This window comes from Tiliqua scincoides, chromosome 4 (assembly GCF_035046505.1).
Source record: "Tiliqua scincoides isolate rTilSci1 chromosome 4, rTilSci1.hap2, whole genome shotgun sequence".
NCBI classification, from domain to species: Eukaryota; Metazoa; Chordata; class Lepidosauria; order Squamata; family Scincidae; genus Tiliqua; species Tiliqua scincoides.
In genome coordinates this window covers 217970857-217993866 of record NC_089824.1, presented here as the reverse complement: position 1 = coordinate 217993866, position 23010 = coordinate 217970857, and the positions used below count along the sequence as shown (strand labels likewise).

The 23010-nt window shown below is 46.4% G+C and overlaps 1 protein-coding gene across 1 annotated transcript in view; it reads left to right on the top strand.

The window, feature by feature from the left end:
* CHRNA4 (cholinergic receptor nicotinic alpha 4 subunit) overlaps positions 1-23010 on the top strand; it is a 70691-nt gene that overhangs the window by 41356 nt on the left and 6325 nt on the right. The window contains exon 5 of the mRNA XM_066623229.1: positions 7668-9051. Within this exon, the coding sequence (XP_066479326.1) occupies positions 7668-9051 (1384 nt within the window). The remainder of the gene's footprint in view (positions 1-7667; positions 9052-23010) is intronic.

Sequence of the window (23010 nt, the reverse complement as noted above, 5' to 3'; positions counted from 1 at the left end):
CCGGAAGACACTTTTTGTCATGTCCAGAGGTCATCTGAGGGCTCCCCCTCATGGATCTCAATATTCGCGGCTTCAGTGTCTGCACAATCCGTCCAGGAACGGATCCCCTGCAGAAACTGAAGGCCAAACTCCACTGGGTTGGCAGCCTGGACCTGCCTGGGGTTGGCCAACAGAAGATAAGTACCAAGATTAGGATCTCTGGGGGAAGTCAGGCCCACAAGGCAGTTGTCTAGCAGAGTTTGGGCAGCAAGATATGGGTCTGCGAGACTAGACAAGGGAGTTTCCCCCTCCTCTCTTCCCTGTTTGTTGCTGCTTCATTGTTGACATGTGGATTGGGGCCAGGGCTGTCCTTTCTGCTTTTGTTACTTTGTCAAGAACCAGGTTCAGCATAAATTATAGACACGAGCTGTTACTTCCCAGTGGAATGAAACTGTACATTTCTACACAGCTTAGCCACAGGGTGTTTTTTAAATCCAGCCTGTAGTCAGACCCTTGCCTGCTTCCATCCTCCTTTCATTTACCAGGCTGAGCTTTTCACTTCTTTTCTCTGCCACCAATATGAACAGCTTAAGAACATAAGAGCAGCTCCACTGGATCAGGCCATAGGCCCATCTAGTCCAGCTTCTTGTATCTCACAGCGGCCCACCAAATGCCCCGGGGAGCACACTAGCTAACAAGAGACCTGCATCCTGGTGCCTGGTTTCTACGCACATTCCGCATGCAATTTTGCCCAGAAATGTATTTGTCCATCCCCCTCCCCCTAGGACTGATGGAGGTATAGTGTATTTTTGGGGATCCAATCCAGAATCTGTTCTCCCCCCCTTGTCAATGGTAGAGATTAGAAATGGGGTAATTAAGTGGGGAGTGCTAAAAATTGTTAGCACATAGCCTGGTTTGAAGCCAATGGAAAGGTCATGACAGCACTTGAGTTGGGCCCTGGAAACAAATTTTGAGCCAGTCTCCAAAAGGGGAGCCATGTGGTCCTGAGGTGTGTATTCATTTAAACTGCTTTTGCCCAATGTTGCATATACGCAACAGAGATCAAATGTGCACACCTGGGGGCTGGGCAAAAATGGATTTTAAACAGCTCCTATTGCAGCTCTTGGTGTCTTATAGGTACGCCTAAAAGAGGATTTTCCAAAATGGGACTGTTAAGATATTTATAGAAGAATTAATTCCCTGAAGAAGTCTGTTCCAGGGATTGGGGGACAGAGCAAAAGTGGCATGAAAAGGAAGGAAGGAAAGAATTTAATTCTGAAGCCTCTTGCTCAAGTTATATTGCTAATCAGTGAACAAAGACCCAATGAGAGAAGACAGCCCGCCTTGAACTGGAAATACATTATTCAACCTGCTCCACACAGAAGTCACATCTTTCCAGCCACTGTTTCCCCAGAGAGAGCTCGTCCAGGAGAAACATGCTGGTGGAAGGTACAGATTCCCCCTCACTCTGCACGCTTGCTTCAGAGCAGAGATGCGATGTGACAGCAACAATGTACAGAGATTAGATTGCTTTTGTGTGCCTGGGATGGGGAGATTGTTGGGATAGAGAAGATGAGGAAGTGGTGCAGTGCAGGCTCAGGGGGGGGGGGGAGAGAAGGTGTCGCCTTTGCAACTAGAGGTGGAGCAGATGAAGCAGTCAGCAAGACTAGGGGCTACCAGAGCTGAAGGGCTCCAAGAAACTGATACCAGCCTTGAGCTGCATCTGTTCCAATAGATTGCTCCCCTACAGCAAGGTGCAGGAGACTGTCAAAACTGACTCATTAAAATAATCACACTGAGATCTGTTGAAAGAGCCTGGATTCCAAAAGCAGCCCATCATCTGACATCTGTGCCACGTCAACCCTACAAAGAATGGCAGTGAAAAATGTAGTTGCCTTCCATGAGTCTTTCCTGAAGGCCATGGATGAAATTGATTAGGGCAGTGATTCTCAAACCTTTTAGTCCAAGACCTACTTTTTAGAATTACAATCTGTCTGGGACCTTCCGAAAGTGATGTCATGGCTGGAAGTGACATCATCAAGCACAAAATTTTTTTTTAACAATCCTAGACTACAGTCCTATCCATACTTACCCTAGAGCACTGATTTTCAGCCAGTGTGCCATGGGACATTGGTGTGCTGTGAATGGTGAGCCTCAGGAGTTCAAGAGAGAATCATTTATTAGTAGGGCCATCTCATCTGATCTCAGAAGCTAAGCAGGGTCAGGCCTGGTTAATATTTGGATGGGAGACCACCAGGGAATACCAGGTGCTGTAGGCTTATAACATAGTCTTTCGAGACTGAAGGTTGCCAACCATAGGGGATGTGAGTCCCCGCCAGCATCATGGTGTGCCTTGTCCATTGTCAAAAAACTAATGGTGTGCCTTGACAATTTTAGGGCTATCTCAGTGTACCAGGAAATGAAAAATGTTGAAAATCTCTGCCCTATAATTCCCACTGACTGTCATCGTTAAAAGTATATACATTGTAGCTTGTTAAAAGTGCCGATATCCCCAAAGGCACAGGATTGTGCCCTGTGTGGAAAACAAACACCGATCAGAGACACTCTGCAGATTGTGGACTTCTTAAACTACAGGATGGCAAAAATGGGAAAATCTGCAAAAATCTGATCCCTCAAGTGGGATAAATTGGACCCCAGGCACTGAAGGACAACATTCTGAGTGGATTTGGGGCTTGATGAATTTGGGTCGGAGGCTTGATGATGGTGATAATTAAAAATAGACTTATTCTAATGTCTTTAAGACAACACACTAGACTAGACAGACGTTTCATTCCTTTGCAGCCAGACTGAGTAATTAAGCAGCTCAGCAGGCAGCCATAATATTTGACATTGTAATGTCATAATACTCTATTGCAATTCATCAATAAATTAAACACTGTTTGACATAGGCAAAAATACTTCCTAATTCTCTTATTCCAATGGTAGCATAGCAGAGACCGAACTCTAAAGAGGAAGTCAGTATGCAACCTCCGAATTTTAGTGGTAGTCTGTCTCTCTCTGGATACAGGTATAGGTATCCTGTTGTCTTGAGTGCTCCCAGAGCAGCCGTTTTCAACCACTGTGCCGTGGCACATTGGTGTGCCATGAGAGGTCCACAGGTGTGCCACAGGAATTTGGGAGAAGGTCATTTATTTATAGGGCCAATGGGGGATGTGAGCCCTCCCCCCCACTGGTAGCATGGTGTGCCTTGTCAATTGTCAAATACCTGATGGTGTCCGTTGACAATTTTAGTGCCTTGTCAGTGTGCTGTGAGATGAAAACGGCTGAAAATCGCTGTCCCAGAGGCATCTGGTGGGCCACTGTGAGATACAGGAAACTGGACTAGACGGGCCCTTGGCCTGATCCAGGAATGTTCTTAGGAAGTCCCCAGTTTACATTTGATTCTCCCCAAGAATCCCCAAGCTAGTTTTAGGCCACCTGCTCTTGCTGGTCTCATCCCCCACCTTTACAGTATTACAGAACTGATCTTCCTTGCAGGGCTGTTGTGTGATTTACAGTGCAATCCTATACATGTTTATGCAGAAGTAAGGTCTAGTATGTTCAATGGGGCTTACTCCCAGGAAAGTGTGTATAGGATTTCAGGCTTGGTGAGATAATGTTGTTGTTGTTGGCAACCTTCAGTCTCGAAAGACTCTGGTATCGTGCTCTGAATGGTGGTTCTGGAACAGCATCTAGTGTGGCTGAAAAGGCCGATTCGGGAGTGACAATCCCTTCCACACCGGGAGCAAGTGCAGTCTGTCCCTTGTCTGTCTCCCTGGCTATGGGCCTTCCTTCTTTGCCTCTTTGCCAACACTTGACTGTTGGCCAAGTGTCTCCTCAAACTGGGAAAGGCCATGCTGCACAGTGAGATAATGTATGTGAAGCATTTTAAAATGCTTTTAGCATGCTAAATGTCGTTGTTGCATGAATGGAATCCCTCCACTTGCGAGGCTGTCAGCATTCATCACAAAGGGATGTGGCATGCGGGGCTTGGAAAAAGGAAGGAAAATAACTTAGTGGAAATCAGTAAATAAAGACACTCTGCCCCACGCACACACACCTCCGTGGGAACAGAATCTGGTATTGGGCAATCCACAGGGTGGCTATTCAAGGGGCGGTTATTCATGAATCCTCCAGCTGAGATCAACCAAAAAGAGACAAACCAGTAAGCAATAAACCTTTGTTTGAAATTGCTGGGGTCCTCTGCTGAATGAAACATATGTGTGAGTGAACATTGTGGTGGACATTCCATCCCTTCTTGGCCATGGGAAGGGCAGGGGTCACCCAAGCACTCGTGTGTGGAAGCACGCCAGAATGAAACATAATATGAAACCGTATTTGTTCCTGCTAAACCTTTGTTCCTCTTGCCTGTCTCTTCTTCTGCTTTTGACCTTTCAATTGTAAGTTCTCAGGGGCAGAGGCTGTCTTTTTTTGCTTGTGTTATTGGTCAACATTGCAGTGGCATCACCCAGTTAAGGAGGCCAGCGCAACACCCCCATGGTGGACCTCCTCCCATGCAGTGGGGCAGTGCCCAGGGCGGTGGATGTGGTGATGTACTATTGCCCCACCCACTGGTTTTTTGGCTATAATTTTTGGTAGAATAGAGATATTTCCACGCAGTTTATTTCATTGCACTCTGCATGAAATTATGCATCAAATAACATATAAGAGATAAGAAGATATAAGATATAATATGTTCTAACATATAGCATATAAGAAGAGGGATCTGAAGGCCTTAGGAGTGGACCTCAACAGGTGGAAAACCCTGGCCTCTGAGCGGCCCACTTGGAGGCAGGCTGTGCAGCATGGCCTTTCCCAGTTTGAAGAGACACTTGGCCAACAGTCTGAGGCAAAGAAGGAAGGCCCATAGCCAGGGAGACAGACCAGGGACAGACTGCACTTGCTCCCAGTGTGGAAGGGATTGTCACTCCCGAATCGGCCTTTTCAGCCACACTAGATGCTGTTCCAGAACCACCATTCAGAGCGCGATACCAGAGTCTTCCGAGACTGAAGGCTGCCAACAGCAACATATAAGATGATGGTATTATTATAAAAGTACAAAGATTTTAAAATTTTGGCCAAAATATGTAAATTTTCTCTGCAATACTTGCCTACTTTCCAAGGGTTTGTCAATGTATCCCCAGGTGGTTAGACTACTTAGCACATTCATTTGTGAATTGCTCAAGCCCACAGCCTTTAGCAATTCCAGCAGACCCATTCACAAACAAATCTGAAGAGATAACCCCACAAAATAAGTATAAAGCTAAAATCAATTGGTAGTATTTGTCCAGCAACTATTAAATCTGAAACAATGGATAGTGCCATAAGAGATGATTCCAAGTTAAGCTGCACAAGCCTGTACAAATGGAGATTTAGGCTGCAATCCTATCTACACTTTCCTGGGAGTAAGCCCCATGGAATATAATGGGACTTACTTCTGAGTAGACATTCATAGGATTGCACAGTTAATTTTAAATGGACTCAGTACAAAAAAAGGCTTCCAAATAGATAATTCCTTATTCTCTCCTTCTATGCAACTATATTTTTGGAATCACAGATGGAAAAAAGTTAGATCTCCGGAACGAAAATACAGATTGCCAGGGCACATAAGTGATGGTGTGTGTGTGTGTGTGTGTGTGTGTGTGTGTGTGTGTGTGTGTGTGTGTGTGTGTGTGTCCTTTGCCAGACTACACACACATCTGGGTTGTCTGCAAAAGCCCTCAGGCTGTTAGCTGAAAGGATTTTAAATCTAACCTCCTTGTGTGATTCCTACAACACATAGCATGCCCCCCCCTCTCCGTCCATGAAGCATTTTTACTAGTTCCTTATTCTTCAAGACTGAAGAGAAACTTTTTCCCCTTGCAGACTCATATTGGTTGGTGGGCTCTGGGTTTTGTTTTTCTGACTGTACATTGGCCTGGGTGTGAGATTGCAAGAATGGGGCAGGGTGCTTGGATTAACTCAACCCAAGGGAGTCAATAGGCCAAGTGGTAGATGCAGTGCAGATGAAGATGGCAAAATAGGAAAGAAATATTAATGAGCACCCTGAGAATTTGGTAGAGTGGGGTGGGGAGGGCTTCTTCAGACCCACCTTTCAGGGCCAAGAGACTCAAGAAAACCTTTAGGAGGCCTACCTGATTCACCTGCTCAAAGTCATGAGGCCCAGGGATGTGGTGACGTTCCTTTGCCCATCATTTCATGTGCGGGCCATGAGGAGACTTACAGTGCAATCCTAACTTGTGCTAGTGATGGTGTAGCAGATCTGGTGCTCGGTGGTGGCATAGCTAGTGGGGGTGCAAAACGTAACTTTTGCAGGGAGCCTCACCACAGTATGCAAGTAGCCACTTCCTCTCCTCTTTGGAATCATTCTGGGTGGTAGGAGCAAAATGGAGGCATACGCTTCAACCGCCCAGAATGGCTCCGAATTGGAGCGGCCGCTTGCTTGCTGTGGTGAGGTTACTTGCAAGACTTAGTGCTTTGCACCCCCTCTAGCTATGCCACTGGTGTTAGGTGTCACAAACAAGTGATAAAACAAGTTTGCTATGATTCACAAGAAAGGCAGTGCTGGAGGGAAGTCCTGTGCTGTCCTGCTGGCACTGTGTCCACAACACTAGCTGCCAGTAGAGATGAGTGCAGTGCCAAGTGGAGAGCAGCAGAAGGTCAAATCGAGGCAGGGAAGAGGAGTACTAGGCCAGGGGGAGGATGGAATGTGGATGGTACTGGTCCAGTAGGGGGCCTTACATGGGCCTTCTTGAACTCTGGCCAGTGATATCACTGGTGCAGATCCAAGAAGTTCCATTGGGTAGGCTAGGGATAAAGCCGCAGGGTTAAGCCTCCTCTTAACCAGTGCTGGATACAGCATAGGCCATGCAGCCCCCCCTGCACCAGCGCTGGATAGAATTGGGCTGAAAGGCAGGGGGAGAGCCTCTCATGGGTCCTGAAGCCAAGGATTCCAAAGAAAGTATGAAGTGGAAGGAGGAGGTTACCAACCGGACCATCACTGATGGATTGAAAGTTCGTTCAATAGATTCTATATGGTTAATGTAAAATACAGGGTGACCCAAAAGTAGGTGGAATAAATGTTATCATTTACTGCCCACCTACTTTTGGGTCACCCTCTACATTTAATAGCTATATGTTGCCCTTATTAAGGTCAAGCATTAGTCTTCATTCTGCTGCCTGGGTGTAATATTTTGAGAGAGGGAGAGAGAGAGAGAGACCCCAAGCCATCCATCTTTAGAAGTTGCCCAGGAGAACAGCATTGCTGCCCCCTGCTTTGAGGAGGCACCATTAGCTCTTTATGGCAACAGTAGCCATGACTCTAGTCCCCATTCTCATTTCATGCTGTTTGCATAGAGCCAGGCAAGGCAGCTCCTGCTAAGCAAAGGGGCAGAGGCCATCATTTTTAACAGGCCTAGAAGCAAAGGCTCAAGAATCAACACAGAGGGAAGGGGGAAAAAATCAGTAGCGCTGTTGCCCTGATGGGTGTCATGGAGAAAGTATATTTTGTGGGGAGGCAGAGATCCATTTTCCAGCCTTCTAGGCAAATCTGCAATAACACATTAATTAACGCATTAAACAAATTTCGCCCAGCTGTAGCACACTCTTGAGTGCATTTTGCTACAGGCAGCTCACTTAGTAAGAGAACCTTAATCCTTCCTGTGTTTTATTCCCTTTCCTTCACACAGTGCAGATGGGGATTTTGCTGTGACCCACCTCACCAAAGCCCACCTCTTCTATGACGGCCGGATCAAATGGATGCCACCAGCCATCTACAAAAGCTCCTGCAGCATCGACGTCACCTTCTTCCCTTTTGACCAGCAAAACTGCACAATGAAGTTTGGGTCGTGGACTTATGACAAAGCCAAAATAGACCTGGAGAGCATGCATCGTCACGTAGACCAGCTGGACTACTGGGAAAGTGGGGAATGGGTGATCATTAATGCCGTGGGGAACTACAACATCAAGAAGTATGAGTGCTGCTCAGAGATCTACCCTGACATCACATATTCCTTCATCATCCGGCGCCTCCCTCTGTTTTACACCATCAACTTGATCATCCCTTGTCTACTGATCTCCTGTTTGACTGTTCTGGTTTTCTATTTGCCTTCAGAGTGTGGGGAGAAGATCACTCTCTGCATCTCAGTCTTGCTGTCTCTAACTGTCTTCCTTCTCCTGATCACTGAGATCATTCCCTCCACCTCCCTGGTCATCCCTTTGATTGGGGAGTATTTGCTCTTCACCATGATCTTTGTCACCTTGTCCATTATCATCACCGTCTTTGTCCTCAACGTCCATCACCGCTCCCCTCGCACGCACACCATGCCAGATTGGGTGAGGAAGGTTTTTCTGGACGTGGTGCCTCGCCTCCTCTTCATGAAGCGCCCCTCTGCAGTGAAGGACAACTGCAAGAAACTCATTGAGTCCATGCACAAGATCGCCAACTCACAACGGTTTTGGTCGGAGATGGAAGTGGAACCCAACTTCACTACCTCATCTTCAAACAGCCCTCAGAGCAACGAGCAGTCTCCCACATCCTCTTTTTCTGCCCGCCTCGATGACCAAGCAAAGACACAGCCAGTGTGCAAGTCGCCCTCTGGCCAGTATTCCATGTTGCATCCAGAGCCAATTCGGGCTAGCTGTACATCACTACAACCCCCCTGCCACCCACTAGGAGACTCCCAATCCAGTTCCATTTCCAAAGGCAGGTCACTCAGTGTCCAGCAGATGTATAGCAGCCCAGGGAAGGCTGAGGAAGGAACCATCCGTTGCCGCTCCAGGAGCATCCAGTATTGTTACTTGCAAGAGGAGTCGTCCCAGACCAATGGGCAATCCAGCGGGTCACCAGCATCTCAGCGGTGTCATCTCAATGAAGAGCAGCCCAAATCCAAACCCACTCACTGTAAATGCAAATGTAAAAAGAATGAGTCAGCCAGCACATCAGGGCAAGGGAGCAAGACTCTGGGTACGAAAGACCAGCAGCTTTTGCTGATGTCACCTGCCTTGAAGTTAGCAGTGGAGGGTGTCCATTACATTGCAGACCACTTGAGAGCAGAAGACGCAGATTTTTCAGTAAGTAAAAATAGCCTGTTTTTATCACCATATCACCAGCTTAGGATTCCACCTCATGCTGAGTTGAGTGCTCTCTGAGTTCTGTTTCTGCCCTATAAGTAGTGATTGAGGGCAGTCCTATGTGCTCAATCCCACCGTTTTCATGGTTGTTCTCCGTTGTTCAGAGTTTGTCTGTTCTCAGTGTTTCTCCTCTGCTTCCTCTTTGGTGGTCAGATTTGTTTTCATTCATTCCTCTTGGTGTGATCCCAACCAATCAGGAATCACATATGGGATGCAATGACACCACAACACTAGTTAATCAACCAGATTTAGCCTATATGCTAATTTTGCTAAGGGCAAAGATGATGCCCATTGGTGTAAGGGCAATGCATCCTGTAATGCTCACATGGACAATCTCAGCCAATCAGATTTGAGCAGTTTCTCAGCCCTTTTGCAGTGATTCCTGAAATACTGTTGAAAGGGGGAAGCTTTTAAAACTGTCCCATTCCCATTTTGACTTTGAAATACTGCTATTGCTATTTTACATTTGAAACTTCTTCACACACTAGTGTAGTGCCACTGAAATTACATTCAACAAGGATCTACAACAAACCATGGCTTCCCGGTGTCCGGGATCAGTCCACTCACAACGTGATCCTATGAACCACTCCAGACAGCAATCCGTTGATGTGGCTGAGTGTATTCTTATGTTAGTTTATTGCATTATTGTCTATCAGATACAAATTGCTCAGCATTTTCTTTTCAACTGCAAATTTCTAGGCCTTATGGTCACACACATGGGGAGAAGGCCTGAAGAGGCTTTCTGGTGGTCAAATAATTCATATCTCTCAGCATCCTCAAAGTACATAAATCTGTCATTTTTGTAATTGATGCATATTGCAGAATTCAGCTCTTTTTGATGTGGAATTTGAATATGTTATAAGTGAATCCGCAGACATTCTCACAGGCTCAGGTGTGCAGTGCCTAAGACCAACCTATCCATGAGAATAAGATGGTCACCTCAGACAGCAGATGGAGAGGAGATGCCCATCTCTTGTTGGCCCATTCACCTCCACTGCTTCTCCTCCCTCCACTCCTTGGATTGGAAAAGGAAAGGGGATGTAGCAGAGGAGGGAGCAGTGGGCTAGAATGTCCTCCACACTTCCTCTTCCACTCCACTGGCAGGAACTTGTTTAACATGGAGCTCCATGTTGGGGTGCCTGACCCCCAAGGGGGTGGAACCTCTTAACTAGTCATTCTCCCCCCCCCCCATCATAACATGTGGTGCAGCATCAGTATCACTGCATCAGACAGGCTGGCAGGGGATAGGATTGGGGCTTCAGTCTGGGAAGCTTGCTACTGAGAAAAATCACAAGCTTCTGCTCTGTACTGTCAGATTCTACCCCTGTCTGCTTTCCTGTTGTTTGCCTCCCACACCAGCTTCTTGATCTGTTCAACCTGCCTAGATCCTTTCTGCCCTCAATGATATATCCTCCCGCTTTGGGTTCTGTGCTCCTACAGGCCCATAAACTCTACTCTTGCTTGCCTGATCTGCGTCAGGCTACCCATAGCCTTTCCAGTTGCTGGGATCTGACCTGCAGAGGTTCCAGTGCTGAGCACCTGACGTTGCATCTTGCTGTATATGACTTTCTGTCTAAGTTTAGCACACTGCAGTTTCTCGTAATAGCTCTGGTAGCTGCTGAAGATTTTCTAAAAAGAGAATACTCCAAGAGAAAAAATACGTAGTAATGATAGAGGAGAGAACTGAAGCAGGAGAGGGCATTCCTGAGTACCCGGAAACTGGCCTGGAACCCCATTGAGCCCTGTGTACCATAATTTGAAATGGCTGCACATGCTGACCCATATGGATTCCAGTTGGTATTACTGGTGCCTTCTTGGGTCTGAGCATCAAATATAGCAGAACAAAATTACCCATCCCTAAAGCTATTATCAGGGAACAGAAAGTCTGCACCTTGCAAGAGGCAGATAAAAAAGCAAAAGGAGAAAACTAAAAAGGCTTTCTTTGCTGTTGAGATCTCGACTCCATTTGCCTTTCTAGATAAGCCACCAACAGGGAATGATCACCTCTGTCTGTTATTTGCAAAAATGACTCCGGCTGTTTAGTCTGGAAAGAATGGCACAGTAAAGGAGTATTTTGAAGGGAAAACTTGGAGTCCAGGACAGATTTCCCTGTGGAGGTACCACAAAACTAAATTTCAGATTCCTGAAATGTCTGGTTGAAGCTGATAAATCTAGACTCATTTCAATCTGGCTTCTGGCCAGGATTTGGAATGAATGCTGTCCTTTGGAATGAACACCCTATCCTGGGAATTGGACAGGGGAATTGTATTCCTGTGGGTCCTGCTGGACCACTCAGATGCATTTGATACCGTTGACTATGGTATTCTTCTGGACCACCATACCAGAGTGGAACTTATGGGGACTGTTTTGTAATGGTTCTAATCCCCCCTAGAACCCCTTGACCATTAGCTTTAGAGGTCCTGCAAGGTACAATCCTGTTCCCCACGCTCCTTAACATCTGAATGAAACCACTGGGAAAGGTTATCAGAGGATATTGGGTTGGATGCCATCCATATGTGGAATGCTCTCATCAATGTAGGGCCTGATGTACCTGACTATCCCTTATCTAAGCAGATTTGATTTGAACACAATAATAACCTCCCATCCTCTTTATTTTTTAAAAAGGTTTCTCTGTTGCCTTTCCCCAGGCTACAAACCTGATGCTCAAGGTGGTTTAGAATAAGATTAACCTGGTTAGTACTTGGATGGGAGACCGCCTGGGAATACCGGGTGCTGTAGGCTTATACCATGGTCTTTCGAGACTGAAGGTTGCCAACCAACCAAAACATACATAAAAACTACTACATACATACAAACATACATACAAAAAATGCTAAAAAAAATGCAGTGGGATAAAAACAGCAGATTAAAATATAAAAGCATCAGGCAAACAACAGATTAAAATGTCCAACAGCCCTCCCCCTGATATCCCTAACTGTCACCCCCTATCCTGCCCACTATCAAACATTGTTTTGAAATGAAAAAGTTTTCAAGCCCCATCAGAAAATGTCCAGGGAGGGGTCAGATTGTAATTCACCTGCGAGGGAATTCCACATTTGGGGAGCCACCACCAAGAAGGCTCTTCCTGTCACTGCTGCTCCCTTGCTTCAGTCAAGAGGGGCACACAAAGAAGGGCCACCTCTGAAGATCTCAGAAGAGCTGGTCTATAAGAGAAAAGGTAGTCCCTCAGATACTCTAACATAAGAACATAAGAACAGCCCCACTGGATCAGGCCACAGGCCCATCTAGTCCAGCTTCCTGTATCTCACAGCGGCCCACCAAATGCCCCAGGGAGCACACCAAATAACAAGAGACCTCATCCTGGTGCCCTCCCTTGCATCTGGCATTCTGACATAGCCCATTTCTAAAATCAGGAGGTTGCGCATACACATCATGGCTTGTACCCCGTAATGGATTTTTCTTCCATAAACTTGTCCAATCCCCTTTTAAAGGCATCTAGGCTAGACACCAGCACCACATCCTGTGGCAAGGAGTTCCACAGACCGACCACACGCTGAGTAAAGAAATATTTTCTTTTGTCTGTCCTAACCCTCCCAACACTCAATTTTAGTGGATGTCCCCTGGTTCTGGTGTTATGTGAGAGTGTAAAGAGCATCTCCCTATCCACTCTGTCCATCCCCTGCATAATTTTGTATTTCTCAATCATGTCCCCCCTCAGGCGTCTCTTTTCTAGGCTGAAGAGGCCCAAATGCCGTAGCCTTTCCTCATAAGGAAGGTGCCCCAGCCCCGTAATCATCTTAGCCGCTCTCTTTTGCACCTTTTCCATTTCCACTATGTCTTTTTTGAGATGCGGCGACCAGAACTGGACACAATACTCCAGGTGTGGCCTTACCATAGATTTGTACAACGGCATTATAATGCTAGCCGTTTTGTTCTCAATACCCTTCCTAATGATCCCAAGCATAGAATTGGCCTTCTTCACTGCCGCCGCACATTGGGTCGACACTTTCATCGACCTGTCCACCACCACCCCAAGATCTCTCTCCTGATCTGTCACAGGCAGCTCAGAACCCATCAGCCTATATCTAAAGTTTTGATTTTTTGCCCCAATGTGCATGACTTTACACTTACTGACATTGAAGCGCATCTGCCATTTTGCTGCCCATTCTGCCAGTCTGGAGAGATCCTTCTAGAGCTCCTCACAATCACTTCTGGTCTTCACCACTCGGAAAAGTTTGGTGTCGTCTACAAACTTAGCCACTTCACTGCTCAACCCTGTCTCCAGGTCATTTATGAAGAGGTTGAAAAGCACCGGTCCCAGGACAGATCCTTGGGGCACACCGCTTTTCACCTCTCTCCATTGTGAAAATTGCCCATTGACACCCACTCTCTGCTTCCTGGCCTCCAACCAGTTCTCAATCCATGAGAGGACCTGTCCTCTAATTCCCTGACTGTGTAGTTTTTTCAGTAGTCTTTGGTGAGGGACCATGTCAAATGTCTTCTGAAAGTCCAGATATATAATGTCCACGGGTTCTCCCACATCCGCATGCCTGTTGACCTTTTCAAAGAATTCTATAAGGTTCATGAGGCAAGACTTACCCTTACAGAAGCCATGCTGACTCTCCCTCAGCAAGGCCTGTTCGTCTATGTGTTTTGAGATCCTATCTTTGATGAGGCATTCCACCATCTTACCCGGTATGGATGTTAGGCTGACCGGCCTATAGTTTCCCGGGTCCCCCCTCTTTCCCTTTTTAAAAATAGGCGTGACATTTGCTATCCTCCAATCTTCTGGCACTGTGGCCGTTTTGAGGGACAAGTTGCATACCTTAGTCAAGAGATCTGCAACTTCATTCTTCAATTCCTTAATAACTCTTGGGTGGATGCCATCAGGGCCCGGTGACTTATTGATCTTTAATTTATCAATGATGTCTGAAACATCTTCTCTTTTAACCTCTATCTGACTTAACTCCTCGGTCAGGAGGGGCCGTTCGGGCAGCGGTATCTGCCCGAGGTCTTCTGCCGTGAAGACAGATGCAAAGAACTCATTTAATTTCTCTGCCATCTCTAAGTCTCCTTTTATCTCCCCTTTCCCTCCCTCACCATCCAGAGGGCCAACCGCTTCTCTGGCGGGTTTCCTGCTTCTAACATATACATAACATATACATAACATAACATAACTCTGGCCCCAAACCGTTAAGGGCTTTAAAGGTTAAAACCAGCATCTTGAACCAGTATGTAAAACCAGTGCTAGTTAAATGGAACTAGTCATTTAAAGACTTGAAGCCATGCAATAGAATCTGCTTCTCCAACTTGGGCCACAAGTAATTGCTTTTAATAGAGGTATGTTGTTCTCCCCGCAATCTTTCTCATCAAACCTTGTTTGCAGCATAAGACAGTGTGATGAAAATACCTGGATGCCTGTGTGTGTGTGTGTGTGTGTGTGTGTGTGTGTGTGTATTAATGTCGGTCCCTTGTCTGAATGCAGCCTGTCTTTTTGATGGAAACGAGCCCTCCACTGCAAAAGGCAACACAATTTTGACAGTCCCATTACCTGCTTAATCCAATAAAAGAAACCTAATGAAAGACTGCCCAGTGTGCGAATGAGGAATCAAACTGGAGGGAAAGAAATGACCATTGATGACCTTGTGTTTTCTGCCACTTTCTTGGGAAAAGATATAGAATCTATAATATTAGAATCCTTGTTTTGTTCTTGGCTCACCACTGAAAAAAGAAGATTGCTTCTCTGGCTTCCAGCGCTGCAGGGACTCAAGCAATTTCCCCAGAAAAAAAACAAAATGCGTGAAAACTCTCTCAAGTAACCTTGTGCCAGGCTGGGTATATTTTGCATTAGCAAACAGCCAACACTCTTTACACCCAAACTCTGCACAAAGAAAGCTGAATTCCACAAATTACATACATTATGCATCTGTGTAATTTGAGATATATTTACTCACTTTGCAGAATGTATTCTGCTTCTGCTAATCATGGAGCATGACAGAAAGGAAGATTTGGAGAGCTTTATCCTCAGACCACCCAAAATCCATACTGGGATTGAGCAAAACCCCAAGTTCTGCTGTGGACCATTTGGGCAGAATGAGGAAGGCATCCATTCTGCTCTGGAATGGATCCACGCCAGAGGCCAGTGGTGCCAGTAGTGTAGCTAGAGGGGGTGCAAAGCACTAAGGGCGCAATCCTAACCAACTTTCCAGCACCAACATAGCTGTGCCAATGTGGTATGCACTCCATCCTGCAGCGGGGAGGTAGTCAAGGGGGCCTCCTCAAGCTAAGGGCATGTTTGTTACCTTACCTTGGGGGTTGCGTTGCAGCTGAGTCAGTGCTGGAAAGTTGGTTAGGATTGCGCCCTAAGTTTTGCAGCGAGCCTCACCACAGTGCAAGCCAACCCTCCCCCTCCCCTTCTGGGCCATTCCAGGCAGGGGAGCAAAATGCCAGAGAAGACCCAGAGAAGAGGTGAATGCCTCTGTTTTGCTCTGCCTGCCCAAAATGGCTCTGAAGGGAGGGGGAGGGGTCGCTCGCACCCTGCAGTGAGGCTCCCTGCAAAACGTAGTGCTTTGTACCCCCTAGAGCTATGACTCTGAGCGCACCTCATCTTCTTTGCAAATGCTCCAGTGTTCCCACCCGTTCCCAAGATCTTGTTTGGCCCAACACGGAAGGTTCAAAGCAGCTGCTCCTGGACCTGCTCCGGAAATGATTTCATTTAAATGAAAGTCGTGTTTCCTACTTGGACTTCCATTTGGCTGGAACTGTGCCCCATCTGTGCCCCAGGCACACATTTCACTTCTGAAGTTTCACCGTGCAATGACAAGCCTGCCTTGACCTCCTTAAGGGCTAAAAATATGTGCTTTTGTTTTTAAAGCATGAAATCTCTAAGATTCACAGATTCTCAGGATGCGAAATTTCATGTCTGCACAATGTGGGCACATACGAGGCCCAGCCAGTGCTTGCATGTGGCCTGACTTTCCCCCAAAATCAAAATCAGTGTTGTGCGCGCACCTGCTTGCTCCCTTCCCCCACAGCTTGTGGGAGAGAGACCTATGGTGAGCTGAGCCCAGAGCCCTCACCCCTTTCCCTTATCTTCAGCTTTGGCTGCCCTGGGCGCAAGCTCAGGAGGAGCAAGATATTCTTCACCAGCCAAGCACATCGTTAGTTGATGCAGCTCACTGCCACTAGAGGTCCAGATGACCACTATTGTAGGCTGCAGTCCTATGCGCCATTAGCAAATCTTTTTAAAATCAGTAGGTCTTATTTCTGAGTAAACATGACTAGGCATATTCAATACCTGCATTTAATACCTTCAAAACAAGAGGAGACCAGTACAGTGAGGAGAAGTCCATCAATTTTTATTCATCCCAATGGCCGCAGTTGGATTCACGGAAAGAATGTCACCGAGCACTGTTTGCTGGGAAGCATTGGCGAGGGAGGGCCATGGCCTTCATGTGCTACCTATGGGTTTCACAGAGGCATCTGTGGAAGGCGGGATGCTGGACCAGATGGACTTTTCTGCAGGGATTTTCTTATGGTGAAGAGGAGATGTGCACTTAGATTTTGAGGGGGAATTTGCAACCAAATAGCAAATTAAGTTGCAGGTTGGTCTTTTAGGTTTTTTTCAAGATAAAACATGAGAGATCCAGTCACTGGTCTCCCACTGTCTTGGCTCGTTCAGTCCTCAATCCCAACTAATATGGTGGGATTTACTTGCATGTAATACTCGAAAGCCTCTTTAGTGTCTTAACAAGCCATCACTTAGGAAGACGGGTCTATCTTCAAGTCCCTGATCAGTATTCCACTGAAGTCCCACTGTTGCCGGGGAAATGTGGGTATATTAAAAGCAAATAGTTCCTTTAATTAAGTGATTGAGGGTTTTTTTGTTTTTTTTAAATGAGCAGAAGCAGAAGGCAGGAAGCGAGAGGATATTACTGATATGACTTGGTGCAGAGGAGATTTTCCAGCCCTAGTGAGCTTCAGGGCCTATCAAAGAGCTTCTGGTGCAGGACGTGGGGTGGTAAATGTTGCCTCCCACTTTGCTGGTGGTATCTCTGGTTCTCCTCTTCACTTCTGCTCTGTCCCTTTTCCAGTCCAATGAGTGGAAAGAAGAGGAGCCATGGTGGCAAATGGGCAGGTGGAGGCTGGTGTCCCCTGCCAGTCTGCTGTCAGCCTCTTCAATGGATTGGCCCTGCCTGAAGATTTTTGGGTTAGTCCTTGTGGTTCCCACCCAGAAAGCTTTACCTCATGGGTGAGGGGGTGGGTCTGGTCACATTTAGCAGGTCTAGCACAGATGCTAAGGAAATGCCATGCAGATACAAATTATCCCATGCAAGCTTACTCAAGAGAAAGCACTCAAGGGGGGGGGGAAAGCAAAGGATTAATTAGAGATAAGTGAGCACCAGCGTACTGGACCTGAAAAGAAATTGTTCATCTTGAGCATTGATGTCCAGTCCTCAGAAGCCTTTCAGAGTGTTCTCCAAGCATTCAGCACTAATGGCCAAAGGGTGCAATGGTTGGCCAGCCCTCCATGCCCATCCCCTAGGGAAGAAAATGGAGGAAGTGGGGGGGGGGGGAGGTTGCAGAAGACTCCAGCCTCTCTTCTGTTGGGAATCCTGGTGTGTTTAGGACCCCAGCAAGCTACGCTTGACTGAGTTAGACCCTTTGGTCCTGCTAGCTGCATGTTGCTGCCTGTGCTTGGAATATTGGAATATTTCATTCCTAGCCCTTCCTTGAGATGCTGTGGATTCAACCTGGAACTTTTGGTGTGCAAATAATGTGCTCTACCACACATGGCTATCCCTGACCTCAGTTCTTCTCCAGGGGGATTTTAGATACTGCCTGCCTCATCCTATGCATGCTTACTCATGTGAGTCCCATGACATTAAGTGAGGCTTTATTCCAAGTAAAAGTGCATAGAACTGCAGTCTGAGTGTTGTTTTTCCCTTGGAGATAGAACCATAGAATGTCAGAGTTGAGAGCTACCTTGGAAGTCATCTAGTCTTAGTCCCTGCTCTGTGCAAGTAAGTGCAACAGCATCCCTGACCAGTGGCCATTCAGTGATGGCTCGCCCCATTATTCCTGGGGTAAAGTTGCTCAGAGCATCATTTTCAGAGGAGTGACACACTGAGCCTCCCATAGTGGTGTCACTAGGGGGGTTCAGGGGGTGTGGGCCATACCATGTTACATGCATATAACATTACCATGTTATAATGCCGTTGTACAAATCTATGGTAAGGCCACACCTGGAGTATTGTGTCCAGTTCTGGTCGCCGCATCTCAAAAAAGACATAGTGGAAATGGAAAAGGTGCAAAAGAGAGCGACTAAGATGATTCCGGGGCTGGGGCACCTTCCTTATGAGGAAAGGCTGCGGCGTTTGGGCCTCTTCAGCCTAGAAAAGAGATGCCTGAGGGGGGACATGATTGAGACATACAAAATTATGCAGGGGATGGACAGAGTGGATAGGGAGATGCTCTTACACTCTCACATAATACCAGAACCAGAGGACATCCACTAAAATTGAGTGTTGGGAGGGTTAGGACAGACAAAAGAAAATATTTCTTTACTCAGCGTGTGGTCGGTCTGTGGAACTCCTTGCCACAGGATATGGTGATAGTGTCTAGCCTAGACGCCTTTAAAAAGGGATTGGACAAGTTTCTGGAGGAAAAATCCATTACGGGGTACAAGCCATGATGTGTATGCGCAACCTCCTGATTTTAGAAATGGGTTATGTCAGAATGCCAGATGCAAGGGAGGGCACCAGGATGAGGTCTCTTGTTATCTGGTGTGCTCCCTGGGGCATTTGGTGGGCCGCTGTGAGATATAGGAAGCTGGACTAGATGGGCCTCTGGCCTGATCCAGTGGGGCTGTTCTTATGTTCTTATGGGGGTGACACCTCTACTGGCCAAAACTGGTAAAATCTTGATACTTTTGAATAATACCATCATGCTATATATCAATCAATGTGTAATTTCATGCAGAATGCAATGAAACAAACCATGTTGAAATGTCTCTATTCTGTCAAAGGTTATAGCCAAAAAACCAGTGGGATGGGACAATGGTGCATCACCACGCCCATTGTGCTATCCCGCCCACTGCATGGGAAGAGCTCGACCATGGGGGTGTCATGCTGGCCTCCTGAACCAGATGGCGCAAACCCTAGTGACAACACTAGCCTCCTGATATGCACTGCAGAGGTGATGTAGCTGGAGGGGGCGTGGAGCAGCCAGTCTGGTGGGGAGCATCAGCCTAGTGGGCAGGCAGCCCCTCCCTTGGGGGGGGGGCAAAATGGAGCTGTATGTACCAGAGCTAATGGATAAGCCTACCAACACTTCATGCTAATGAGCCAGCCCACAAGGTAAAAGCATTTTAAGGTGATCACATGTGAAAAGCTACATGGTGAAGTCTGTACTCATGACCTTGGACCTATATAAATCAGGCCTGAGTTCAATCTTATCTTTCAATTCTATGTGCACTTGCTTGGGAGTAAGTCCTATTTAACACTGTGGAATTTAACTCTGAATAAACAGAACATAAGAACAGGCGTAGAGTTGAAGTGCACTTGCCTTGTTATGGTGGTCCATCATGCTAGATCAGGGGTGCTCACACTTTTTTGGCTCGAGAGCTACTTTGAAACCCAGCAAGGCCCAGAGATCTACCAGAGTTTTTTTTCAATGTTCGCGCCATCATAACATATAACATGTGTACATTACAGTGTATGTTGGTGTACCTTGCATAACCGCATGAGCCAATATTGCACAACACAACATAATTAACTATAAACATTTTTTTGTAATTACTTGAGTTTACTTTGATGACTTGCACTGAAGTGAATCAGCCAAGGATGCATAGTCCGGACAGTAGCTGCTGACAGCCAGCCTCAAGCACACTTCCAAATGTTCATCAGTCATGGTGGAACGGTACTTGGACTTAATGATCTTCATGTAGGAAAAGGCTGACTCACATAAATAAGTGGAGCCCTTCCTGCCTCAGGTGCTCTTATATCTCTGAGGGCCCTATTGCCTTCAAGTGGCTGCAGTTGTGCAGCACACTTTGCTGGATGCCCAGGCCTTACCCTTAAAGGGGCCACTGCTGACACCACATGTACCTCCTCACCAGATCTTCCTGGATTCCAATACAGGTGGGGGGGGGAGCAGATCTCTATACAGACCAGTGCAAAAACAGGGGAAAGGTGTGGGGGAGGGAAGATCTCTATATAGACATCACAGCAAGACCAGTGCAAAACCCCTTGCACACAGAACCAACAGATGGAAGTTGTGGGGGGCAGATCTCCTTACATACCAGTGCAAAAACAGGGGAAAGGTAAGTCAGCCCCATTAGAGTCAACGGGGCTCACTCCCAGGGATGCGTGAACAGGAACTCACTCCCAGGGATGTGTCACTCCCAGGGTGGGGCTCACTCCCAGGGATGTGTGGACAGGAGAGAAGCCTGCAATCGACTCATTTTGCCTCGCGATCTACAGGTAGCTCGTGATCGACGTATTGAGCACCCCTGTGCTAGATCCAGCTCAATTTGTGCCTCTACATAATGATTCAAGAAGGACCAAGTTCCAAACTTCCAAATCAATGTAAATTGTAAGCTGTTCTTTTGAAGTGTAACTAGCTCTTCTTCTCTTTCCCTCAGATCTGATCCCCCCATCCCAAAAGCACTTTGGGATTTTAATTGCCCTCCAGAGTTCATTTTCTAGTAGACTTGATTTTAATTTAACTTGACTCTTGGGGAAATATGTGGACACTGATGATGTTAAATAAGCATGGATGTAAAAATGGAAACCAAAGATTGCCAAAATTGTAGACATGCCTCAGTAGAGTCATAGCACTGGTGGACACGTGTATATTCATCCCTTGGTTTTTTCATCACTTGTCCCGGCCTGCAGCTGAAGGGGTGAACTGACTCTATCGGAAACTGCTGCAATTGATTGAAAGGGCTTGATGTGAAAGATTTGCTGGTAGGGTTTAATCTGTGATGGTGCATTCGCACATGTGGTTCACCACTTGGATATACATAAGGCCGTAAGGAGGCCAGGAGAGAAGAAAGGTGGGTGAGCAAACCCAGAAAAGGCATTCATTATTAAAATAAATGCAGATTATTTTGATTAACAATAGCAAGAAGATTGAAAAATAGCAGAGAATGAAACAGGTTAATATAAACATACCCTTGGGACCAATTTACACATGCCTATAGCTAAATGGCAAAGCATGTCTGGCATGCAGAAGGTGTTAACTTCAGTCTCTCACTACTCAAAGAGATTGAGAAGACCTCTCTCTCTCTCTCTCTCTCTCTCTCTCTCATCTGAGCCCCACTGCTGCCACCATCAGTCAGGGTAGATTAGATTGAATGAGATAGAGCAATGTTAAGAGGCATATCTGGATAGCCCTTCTTTATTTGTGGCAAAGATATTGAAATAGTAGCGTAGCAAGAGGGGATGCAAAGCACTAAGTTTTGCATGGCACTGCACCACACTGTGCAAGCGCCCCTCCCCCTTTGGAGCCATTCCGGTGACACCTCCATTTTGCAGGGAAGGGGCAGGGGCTGCTTGCGCGCCATGGTGAGGTGCCATACAAAACTGAGTGCTTTGCACCCCCTCTAGCTATGCTACTGCCTGGAAAATAGCTCCTAAGCCCTCATTGTTGTCTGCACCTTGGGATGATCTGTGCTTGGTCTATGAGCAGCAAGTCGCTTCTGACATCAGATTGTGTTGCATGAGTGACTTTCCTTCCAAAATGGCTCACGAACGGAGTATTTTCGGTCTCCTATCTTGATCTGAACTTCACCATGAGCTGTTTACCTGAGGGAAAAGAAATTGACTTCCAGAGCTAGATTGTTTTCCTGCTTTCCTGCCTGCTCAGTCTTAAAGTGAGTGTCACAAAACATACTTCAAATATCACACAATTATGCAATTCTGTGTGTGGTTATTACCAGCTGTGCCTATCAAATGTGACTTGGCTTCACTGAAAAATGTTGTTTGGGGTGAAGTGCAGGCTGTGTCTAGGGATGGTGCAATGGGGAACACCGGCCAGCATTACTCGGAGTCCGCCTCTGCCGTGGTGTGATAACAAAGTCCCTTACTGTGGCCTGTTGTGCAGTTTCTCCAAACCAGGAAGTACAAGACTTTTGGTTTTATTTAAAAAACTTTATTTCACTCTGTTTTCACTTCCTGGTCTGAGAAAACCTTATGATGGAGCATGGTAAGGAATTGAATGATCTACTTTAAGCAAGAGGATGGTGGATCAATTTGTCCTGCATCCACAATGGACTGGATGGAGGCAGCAGCATACTTGGGGTCCCCTGAATCTTCTGCCCCCACTATCCTCTGCTGCTATCAGATTCTCTATACTGCTCTGGGCCAGGGTATCTTAGAGACTGCCTACTCCCGTACAATCCGGCTCGTCCTCTCAGGTCATCAGAGAAGGCCTTTTTACAAGTGCCGCCGCCTAAGGAGGTACATGGGGCGGCAGCAAGAAACAGGGCCTTCTCAGTAGTGGCACCAACGTTAGGGAACTCCCTTCCCCTTGACTTGAGAATGGCTCCCTCTCTTGAGACTTTTTGGCGAGGCCTGAAGACCTTGCTGTTTAAACAAGCCTTCTGGCTTCATGGCCTTTTAAACATCTTTTAGTTGCTTTTTTACAGGCCTGATTCCTCTATGAACTGCTGTTTTATGCTCTTTTTTATTCTGACTTTTATCTGACTACTGTTTTCATGGTTTCTGTTAATGGGTTTTTAATATGTTTTTATCTGTTTGGTAAATTATGTTTTAATCTGTTTTTATATGTTGTGAGCCGCCCTGGATCCCTTTAGGGAGAAGGGCGGGATAGAAATAAAGTTTATTATTATTATTATTATTATTATTATTATTATTATTATTATTATTATTCCTCAGCCTGCTTCATGGCTGCACTGGTCCTAGTTCAATGCAT